This window comes from Bubalus kerabau, chromosome 5, assembly GCF_029407905.1.
Source record: "Bubalus kerabau isolate K-KA32 ecotype Philippines breed swamp buffalo chromosome 5, PCC_UOA_SB_1v2, whole genome shotgun sequence".
In the NCBI taxonomy this organism is placed as follows: Eukaryota; Metazoa; Chordata; class Mammalia; order Artiodactyla; family Bovidae; genus Bubalus; species Bubalus kerabau.
The window spans coordinates 5589656-5599573 of NC_073628.1; the positions used below are offsets into that span (position 1 = coordinate 5589656).

Here is a 9918-nt window from a genome sequence, read left to right on the forward strand (position 1 = left end):
CAGGAGGAGAAGGGGATGACAGAGGATGAGATTGCTGGATGGCATCACCAACTCAATGGACATGAGTTTGAGCAAACTCCAGGAGATAGTGGAGGACAGAAGAGCCTGAGAGGTTGCAGTCCACAGGGTCGCAAAGAGTTGGACTCTTAGTGACTTAGCAACTGAAACACAACCTTATCTTTTGCTCCTTAATCAGGTAACTTTCTGCCTGTCCTTCCCAGAAATCACAGCATCACCTGGAGTCACCTGGAGTTGCCAAACCTGTTCCGGGGGCCAGCTGTGCCAGGTGAGGCAGTTGCAGGCACGAGGTGCTGATGTTGAATCAGCAGGAGGCCAGACCAGCTGGAGCTTCGGTTTGGTGATTTGTCACTCAGGTGCCTCTCCACGCCCAGACGTGGGCACAGGGCATCCGGGGGGCTGCACAGGCAGCGGGCAGAGGCGGGGTGAGAGCGCACATCTGGAGGCAGAATGTCAGGCACAAAGCGCCCAGGCTCGGCAAAGGATCCAGGGTCGGAGTCCACACCAGGGTATGTGGGGTCGGGCCAGCAGCACAGGGTGGGGGAGTGGGGAAGACAAATGGGATCCCAACCCCGTGGGGCCCCCAGGGCTGGGGGTCTGTGCGCCTGGGGCCTGGCTCAGCGCAGGGAGGTCGTGCTGCCCTGACTCCCGCTCCCTGCCCCTACCTCAGGCCCCAGTGATGCCTGGTGGATGGAGGCTCCCCAGGCTGAGGGAAAAGGTGGATAGACAGGGCCCGGCCAGGTGTGACCTGGGCTGTGCTCAGGAAGTGCTGGAGGGCTTGGGACAAGGGAAGGGGGCAGTGCCTTGTAAAAACAACCCTCACTGTTCATTTCTGATTTGGGGAGTGTTGCATTCTCATGATAGAAAATTTGGAAGCTACAGAAAGATGTTGTTGAGAAGTCAATAAAAAGCACAGGGCGGGACTTCCCTGGGAATCCAGTGGTTAAAACTAGCACACTTCGGTGCCGGTGGGGGAGGGACTGTGGAGTCACAGGACCCAGGACTGAAGCTGCTATGTAGCCCCCATGAGGAGGGCTAACCCTAGGGCTATCCCTAACCCTAAACCCTAACCCTAAACAAGGGCTGACCTCAGATCCACCAAGCCATCTGCCTCCTCATTTGATTGGGCAATGGTGGGGGTGGGCCTGAGGATGTGGTCCCTGGGCTGATTCATTCTGGAGGTATTTAGCCCTAGAGAGGCTCTAGAGAGCCACAGACAAAGCCAGAGCTGGGCCGATGGGACCAGGCGCCACCAGAACTCCATCAGGGAAAGCTGGGTGGGGTGGGTGATGCTGGCGCCTCTGGGGCAGCCCTGAAACTTGAAGGCCTAAGGGTGTTCCTGGCCACCCTGGACCCAGGGTGGGCAGGGCGTGTGGCCAGAGGTGGCCCCGCAGTCCCAGCTGCTCCGGGACACGCTCAGGAGGAAATGGCCCTGGTCGTCTTGGCTCCGAGCCTGGGCCTGAGTGGGACTTCCTCATCTCCCTCTGTTCCTCTGCCATCTGGGGCAGGGGCAGGGGTCTAGGTGGGACCACCCCGGGCCTGGCTGTGGGAGGGCACAACTCGGGTCCCCTTCCAGCCCAAGAAAGGGCCAGGATACCTGCCCTGCCAACCACAGGTGGGAGCAGGCAGGTCCTGGGTTCCCCCTAAGAGCTGAACTCCCGCTGCCCACCTGCTGAGGGGCCTCACCCACACGGCCAGCCTTCCCCCTCCCACCCAGCAGGACTTCCATGTCCCTGGTGTTCCCAGGCCAGCCCTGTGCTGTGCACGCCCACGGAGAAGTCTGTCCCCACTCCCCAGATGAGGAGACTGAGGCTGGGAGAGGAGGAGGGGAAGGTGCAGGGTGCCCAGTGGGGACGCTGAAACCTGCCTCACTCCATGCTCAGTGCTGAGGCAGAGGTCCTGGGCTCAGGTCTGTGAGATGCTGCTGGACCCTGAGGGTAGATGGCTCACATCGGCACACAGAAAAAAAGAGAGACACAGACAGACACAGAGCAACACACACAGACATGGGCAGAGAGACCCTCAGACAGAGAGACACTCAGACAGAGAGACCTGGAGGCACAGGCGATGGTATGGTTTTGGGGCCCTGGTTGGGGTGCTCAGAGCCCTTTCTTGCTCCAAGTCCAGGTACTTCCCCCCAGAGGCCCTCCTGGGCTCCTTCTTCCCACCCCCATGCCCCATCCCCCTCCCCTCCCAGCCCCGCCAGGGTTCCCTTGGGTGTCAGATCAAGACCAGATGGGCTCAAGGCTCCAGGCTGTCAGCTGCGCCTTCCCACGGATGCCTCACCCACCCCATTGCTCCTTGTTCCAGGACCACCTCCCCAGGGCACAGGGAGCAGTCCCATGCTCCGGGGCCCTGCGGCACACCCCAACCTCAGTTTCCCCCTCTGCCACTGCAAAGTTCTGTGGTCTCTGTGGCAAAGAACCCCTCAAGGCCCCGTGGGGGTGTCCGTGGACCCATGTGGGTGCGAGTAGGGGCCTTGGAGGGGTGGTGGAGGTGGGGGCACCCCAACCGACGTTGCCCCCCGCCCGGCAGGATGGACCCCTTCGCAGACACCCTGCAGCGGCTGCGGGAGGCCTTCGTCTCAAGGCGCACGCGGCCGGCCGAGTTCCGGGCCGCCCAGCTGAAGGGCCTGAGCCTCTTCCTGCAAGAGAACAAGCAGCTTCTGCACGAGGCGCTGGCTCAGGACCTGTACAAGGTGGGTGGGGGCGGGGTGGGGCGGGGAGGGCAGGGGTGAGGGGAGGAGGGCAGGGGTGGGTGAGAGCGGGCAGGGGTGAGTGAGGACAGGCAGGGGTGAGGGGAGGAGGGCAGGGGTGGGGGCTAGAGCCAGCTGCATCCCCAGCTCAGTCCTGTGGTTCAGCAGACTCTTCCCTGGGCTGCTAGCTGCTCTACGTCAACAGTAAACCTGTGAAGCAGGTCTGACTGCTGTCCCATGTCACAGATGGGGAAAGTGAGGCACGTGAGAGTTAAGTCACTTGCCCAAGGTCCCACAGCCAGAAAGCGGCAGAGCCCAGGACCCATGCTCCTCACTGCAGTTCCCAGGGACTGGCTGTGCTCACCCTGGAGACTGTCTCCGTGTCTACCCTGAGGACTCTTGGGACCTCCAGCACTAGATCCGCTCCCCTCCTGACCCCGCCCAGGCCTAACCCCTGAATCTCACCTCCACCACAGACGGCCTTTCTTTCGGACGTTTCGGAGCTCATCCTCTGCCAGAACGAGGTCGACTTGGCTCTCAGGAACCTGCACACCTGGATGAAGGACGAGCCAGGGGCCAAGAACCTGGTGAGACCTCTGGCCAGGCGGGACAACTCCAGGGCGGCCCGGCCCAGGCCCTGGGGGAGTCACTGACTTTCTCGGGACCGCGGTCTCCTTGAGGGGACTCCACTGCACAGGCAGGTCGAGGGCTATGAGAGGTGGGCTTTGGGGTGATCCTTAGCGAGGCCTCACTGTCCGTCCCACACCCCAGATGACGCAGCTGGACTCGGTCTTCATCCGGAAGGAGCCCTTCGGCCTGGTGCTCATCCTGTCTCCCTGGAACTACCCCCTGAACCTGAGCCTGTTGCCCCTGGTGGGCGCCCTCGCTGCAGGTGAGAGGACGCCTCCACCCTCACGCCCCCTGCCTGTCTTCCCAGCCTCCCCCAGAGCCAGGAAGGAGGAGGGAACTGGCACCAGGTGGCTGAGAAGGCCTGCTTCCTGTTTGGCCACCATCCTTGGGGCTGTGTGGCCTCCGGGCCAATAGGGCACCTCTCTCAGCTGCACTAGGCGTGAGGACCGAATGGAGATGGGCGTGGCTACACATGGCCCCGCCCTCTCCCTGCCCCGCCCCGCCCCACAGGTAACTGCGTGGTGCTGAAACCTTCAGAGATCAGCAAGAGCATGATGAAGGTCCTGGCCAAGGTGCTGCCCCGATACCTGGACCAGGTGAGGGTGAGCCTGTGTCCCACACCCCCGCTCCCACCAGTGGGAGATCCTGCAGGGTCCCCTGAGATCCTGCAGGGTCCCCTGAGCCGTGCATCCCTCCCGCCTCCTTGCAGAGCTGCTTTGCCGTGGTGCTGGGCGGGCCCGAGGAGACGGGGCGGCTGCTGGAGCACGAGTTCGACTACATCTTCTTCACGGGTGAGGGGGGCCCCGGCTGGTGTCCTGGGGAAAGAGGGATGTTGGAGAAGAGGCTGGAGAAGGCGGGGCAGGGAGGAGGCGATGGCCAGCGGTGTGGAGCATCCCTGATGGCAATCATCTAGGGCAGGTGGGCCTGGCAGGGTGCGGTCCTGGGGCTTCAGGGCGGGGACAGACCCCAGTGGGTGAGCCAGGATGGGGCCAGGAAGGTGGTGCCTGAACCATCCGGCCAAGAGCAGGTGAGTCAAATCCCATGTCCCTAGGGAGCCCTCGAGTTGGCAAGATTGTCATGGCTGCTGCCGCCAAGCACCTGACGCCTGTCACGCTGGAGCTGGGAGGCAAGAACCCCTGCTATGTGGACGACAACTGCGACCCCCAGACCGTAGCCAACCGGGTGGCCTTCTTCCGCTATTTCAACACCGGCCAGACCTGCGTGGCCCCCGACTATGTCCTGTGCAGTCCCGAGATGCAGGCGCAGCTGGTGCCCGCCCTGCAGAGCGCCATCACCCGTTTCTATGGCGACGACCCCCAGAGCTCCCCAAACCTGGGCCGCATCATCAGCCAGAAGCATTTCCAGCGGCTCCGGGGCCTGCTGAGCTGCGGCCGCGTGGTCATTGGCGGCCAGAGTGACGAAAGCAATCTCTACATCGGTGAGCCCCGCCCTCCCTGCCACTGTGCCGCACCCCCACCCCCACCCCAGGGAAGGCACCTCCACACTGGGGGCCACAGCTAGGCGCTGAGTCTGGGCTCTGAGGCTCCCCCGACCCCACCGCTACAGCCCAGCCTGGTGCCACGACTTTATGACACCGGTGTTTCCTGTTGCTGGGGTCTAAGCCCACGACCCCACGACTCCACACTCTGGCCCAAGTTCTCCAAGCTCAGTTCAGTTCAGTCACTCAGTCGTGACCAACTCTTTGTGACCCCATGGACTGCAGCATGCCAAGCCTCCCTGTCCATCACCAACTCCCGGAGCTTGCTCAAACTCATGTCCATCGAGTCGGTGACGTTATCCAACCATTTCATCCTCTGTTGTCCCCTTCTACCTTCAATCTTTCCCAACATCAGGGTGTTTTCCAATGAGTCAGTTCTTCGCATCAGGTGGCCATAGAATTGGAGTTTCATCTTCAGCATCAGTCCTTCCAGTGAATATTCAGGACTGATTTCCTTTAGGATTATTTGGGTCTCCAAGCTCAGACCCCAGAGTTCTAGGCTCAGGTTCCCAACTTCAGCCCCACTATCTGTTGCTCCAGGGGCCACACGATCCCAGGTGCTATGTGCCCACGATTCCGGTTCTCAGCTCCCACTGCCCGTCCTGAGCGTCCGCTCTGCTGTGAACAAAGAACCCTGGTCTCCTGAGCCGAACCACTCGAGGGTCTAACAGGCTGGGACCTGGGGCCTCAGACTCTGGGGTCTAAGATAGGGTCACCCTCTGACTGTGAGACCAAGGATGGTTCTCTGGGCCCCACGGGCCCCGGTAAGGCTGGGAAGCCCCTCGTGGTCACTTCCCGGGGGCTGCAGGGAGAGTACCGTCCCTGGGACATCCGGGTCCCTGGCCCCTGACAGCCCGCGGGCCCGCCCACCATAGGCCCCGCCCACCACAGGCCCCGCCTACCATAGGGCCCCGCCCCTGGGCTGAGCCGGCCCCTGTCTCGGGCAGCCCCCACAGTGCTGGTGGACGTGCAGGAGACCGAGCCGGTGATGCAGGAGGAGATCTTCGGGCCCATCTTGCCCATCGTGAACGTGAGGAGCCTGGACCAGGCCATCGACTTCATCAACCGTCGGGAGAAGCCCCTGGCCCTCTACGCCTTCTCCAACAGCAGCCAGGTGGGGCTGGACGCAGGTGGAGGCAACAGAGGGACCCAAAGGGGTGAGACTAGCCACCTCCCTTTTCCCAGCCCACTTACAAGGGTCAGGGAGCAGACAACTCCAGGGTGACTATAATCCAGGCCATTGGACGACGGCTCCCTGAATACAGGTGTCCCGCTGAGACAGGGGTGGGTTTGGTGGGGGCAGCACCAAGAACCTACCAACGGGTGGGTGGCCAGCTGCCTGCCCTGGCCGGGGCAGCCTCCACCCAGACAAGGAGGTGCCCTTTCTATCTGCCCTGCCCCCAAAATCCTTCTTTTCCTAAATCGTGAAAAAGTTCTGTATGGGTGTGCAGAGCCCCTGAAGGGGGATGGGGCAGAGCAAAGGTGAGACCCTGCAGGCGGAGCTGGGCTGGCTGCCTGTCTGCTGAGGCTGCTAACCCTCACAGGCACTTCTCAGGGCCGCGGGCTCCTCTTTATGAACTCAGAGGGGCGACACTTACTCAGCAGAGGATGGAGACCGGGAGGCTCTGCTCGCTGTGGAATTAGGAGCCTACGCTCCACCCCTCACCCCGGCCTCCCCCTCCCACCAGGTAGTGAACCAGATGCTGGACAGGACCAGCAGCGGCAACTTTGCAGGGAATGACGGCTTCACCTACCTGACTCTTACCTCCCTGCCATTCGGGGGAGTCGGTGAGCCCCGCCCTCCTTCACCCTCCAGCCCCAACTCCCAGGGAAGCCCAGGTGGGCGCTCCAGACCCAGGAAGGTTCAGTTTGGCCTTCACTCACGGTTCAACCTTGATCCAGTCCCCTGGTCTCTCAGGACCTCAGTTTCCCTCTCTGCAAAATGGCTCTTCGCATGGCCTGGCTTTCCCTGGGCTCCCTGCTGGGTGGTGGGCTGCTGCTGCTGGTGGTGGCGGGCTCCTCGGCCTCGCCTTAGACCCTCACTTCCGTGCCCGTGCAGGCCAAAGTGGGATGGGAAGATACCATGGCAAGTTCTCCTTCGACACCTTCTCCCACCACCGTGCCTGCCTGCTCTCCCACCCGGGCCTGGAGATGCTGAACAACATCCGCTACCCACCCTATTCTGACTTCAGACAGAAGCTGGTCACCTGGGCCTTGGGCAGCCACAGCTGTACCCTTCTGTGAGCACCCTGCTGGCCTCCAGGTCTCCGTCCACGACCCCGGGTGCTCAGTGGCTCCCAAAAGGCAGGGGTTCTGTCCAGGAGCAGAAAGGTCCTGCCCTTGGGGCTTTGTCTGAACAGACGCCCGGCTGGACAGACCTCTGGGCCACCAGTCCAGCCCCTTTCAGGACCAGAGTCCCCTCTGCAGCTTTCTGACAGATTTGTTGACCCTCTGCTTGAACATGTCTGGTGACAGAGAACTCACCCCCTAGGTTGAGCAGCCCTGGTGGTTAGGAAGGCCTCTCTCACGTCAGATCTATAATTAGGCTCCCGAAGTACAGAGTAATTTTTAACAGCTCCAGCCACACCTGGTTTGGGAAGCTGGGTTTGTCTGGGTCTCAGTCCCCCCAACTGCAGTGAAGAACGTGGGTCCTTGGAGACGTCTGTGCCCTCCAGGCCAGCATCTGCTGTGCTCCTGTCTGTCCTCCGGGGTTGCACCTGCCCCCTCGCCCCTCACTCCTCTCAGCTGTCCCGACCCAGGAGGGAGCCTCACTCCCATCTCACAGGCAGGAGCCAAGGCCCGGAGAAGGCACCGACTCCCCAGGTCACACAGCCTTTCGGGGAGGGGGGTGTTGGAGCCAGTGGGGGCTGGGGGTCCTTCTACTTCCTGGGGCTCAGAGGGGCAGTAGCCGGCCCACCTCCGGACTGGTCTCACCGCTGTGGCTTGCACATGTGTTGATACACATAGCACAGGTGTGAACACACAGATCCTCAGACAGGCAGACACCGGTGCTCACTCGCACTTACTCACACACTCGGCTGGGGCTGGAGGCTGCTGTTTCTGGGGGCTCTTGTGCCAGTTCCCCGATGCCCTTCCATTCTATGAACACCTTCTGAGGGTGTGGAGAAAAGGGAACTCCCCTACACTTTTCTGTGGGAATATAAATCCGTGCAGTTACTATGGAGAACAGTATGGAGGTTCCTTAGAAAAACTAAAAATAGAGAAACTGATGACCCAGCGATCCCACTAGTGGGCATATATCTGGAGAAGACTAATTCAAAAAGATACATACAGCCCAATACTCATTGCAGCACTATTTACAATAGCCAAAAGATGGAAGCAACCTAGATGTCCAACAACAGATGAATGGATAAAGAAGATGTGGTACATATATACACAACGAAATACCACTCAGGCATAAAAAGTATGAAATAATGTCATTTGCAGCAACGTGGATGAACCTAGAGATTATCACACTAAGTGAAGTCAGTCAGACCAAGACAAATATTACAGACTATCACTTACATGTGGAGCCACAAAAATAGTACAAATGAACTTATTTACAAAACAGAAGCAGATTCACAGACATAGTAAACAAATTTATGGTTACCAAAGGGGAAGTGGGAGAGGGATCCATTCGGTGTATGGGATTAACATATACACACTACTATATATAAAATAAACCACAAGGTCCTACTACACAGCACAGGGAACTATATTCAATATCTTATGATAAACTGTAATGGAAATTATTTGAAAAATATATACATAAAACACAACACTGTGACTCAACTATGTTGTTGTTTGGTCACTAAATCGTGTCCAACTCTGCGACCCCATGGACTGCAGCACACCAGGCTTGTGGGTCCTTCACCATTTCCCGGAGCTTGCTTAATCTCATGTCCATCGAGTTGGTGATGGCATCCAACCATCTCATCCTCTGTCACCCTCTTCTCCTCCTGCCCTCAATCTTTCCCAGCATCAGAGTCTTTTCCAGTGAGTCGACTCTTTGCATCAGGTGGCCAAAGTATTGGAGCTTCAGCTTCAGCATCAGTCCTTCCAATGAATAGTCAGGGTTAATTTCCTTCAGGATTGACTGGTTTGATCTCTTTGCTGTCTAAGGGCCTCTCAACTCTCCTTCAATCTAAAAAATAAATTAATAATAAAAAATACCCAGGTTCGATGCATGATACTGGATGCTTGGGGCTAGTGCACTGGGACGACCCAGAGGGATGGTATGGGGAGGGAGGAGGGAGGAGGGTTCAGGATGGGGAACACATGTATACCTGTGGCAGATTCATTTTGATATTTGGCAAAACTAATACAATTATGTAAAGTTTAAAAATAAAATAAAATTAAAAAATAAATTAAAAAAATAAAAAATACATGTATATATAAAAACACCTTCTGAGACACAGAAGCTGGACCTCAGCCAAGGGAGCTTAACTTTCCAGGACCCCCTAATGCTGTCCTTCCCAGAGCAGGAGGCCCCACACCTCCTGGCAGGAAGCATCTGGGTCTCCAGAAACTGCCCCCCATAGCTGGGGGCTGCTGATCAGGCCCCTCTTCCTTCCCAGGAGGCCCAGCGGCCTGGGAGGGCCCCTTGAACAAAGGCTGTGGCTTCTGACTCATAAAGTGGGTCCCCGAGGCCCCTGCCCTGGGAGAAGCAGGAAGCAGGGAGCAGGGACCCTCAGGCGGGCAGACACACTCACCCACCGGCTCGCTCCACCACCGCTGCCCGGGGATCGGCCAAGTCACTGAGCTTCCTGGAGCCCAGGTCTCGAGCCGCAGCGCAGCAGGAATGAGAGCTGTGCTCCCTCTGCGGGTCTCCAGGGCCCCAGCCTGGGACCCTAACGCTGAGGCAGCCCGAGCGCGGGTTGGAAAGGAGTTTGCAGGGACAGAGCACTGCAGAAGGGACTGAGTGGAGAGCAGGGGACAGAGATGATGAGGGCGCTGCAAATGCAGCCCGCCGCCCCCCTGACAGACCAGGGAGAGCCGAAAGTTTTCTCCTGTTAGTCGCCAGTTTTATAGCCTCAAGACAAAATTCCTGCTAGGAGGTTAGATAATTGGTTAGGGC

General features: G+C 59.1%; 1 protein-coding gene across 3 annotated transcripts; it reads left to right on the plus strand.

Moving 5' to 3' along the window:
• Positions 1-468: 468 nt before the first annotated feature.
• On the plus strand, positions 469-7243 carry LOC129652251 (aldehyde dehydrogenase family 3 member B1-like). 3 transcript variants are annotated; one of them, XM_055580650.1, is made up of 10 exons: positions 469-527; positions 2554-2716; positions 3190-3300; positions 3485-3605; positions 3854-3939; positions 4053-4134; positions 4395-4781; positions 5789-5955; positions 6530-6629; positions 6901-7243. In XM_055580650.1, the coding sequence occupies exons 1-10, from the start codon at positions 469-471 to the stop codon at positions 7083-7085; spliced, it is 1461 nt and encodes a 486-aa protein (XP_055436625.1). In that variant the 3' UTR covers positions 7086-7243. The 3 variants fall into 3 exon arrangements, with proteins under 3 accessions (XP_055436625.1, XP_055436627.1, XP_055436626.1); XM_055580652.1 differs by lacking the exons at positions 469-527; positions 4053-4134 and having other exon boundaries at positions 2555-2716; positions 4664-4781; XM_055580651.1 differs by lacking the exons at positions 469-527; positions 3190-3300 and having other exon boundaries at positions 2555-2716.
• The last annotated feature ends 2675 nt before the right edge of the window (positions 7244-9918 follow it).

What these genes read in the sequence shown, in the direction of transcription:
- LOC129652251 (XM_055580650.1), top strand. Translation starts at nt 469, where the DNA reads ATGTCAGGCACAAAGCGCCCAGGCTCGGCAAAGGATCCAGGGTCGGAG. An exon ending in TGGCTCAGGACCTGTACAAG is followed by an intron (nt 2,717 to 3,189) that starts GTGGGTGGGGGC and finishes CCTCCACCACAG; the next exon opens with ACGGCCTTTCTTTCGGACGT. An exon ending in CCTTCTCCAACAGCAGCCAG is followed by an intron (nt 5,956 to 6,529) that starts GTGGGGCTGGAC and finishes CCCTCCCACCAG; the next exon opens with GTAGTGAACCAGATGCTGGA.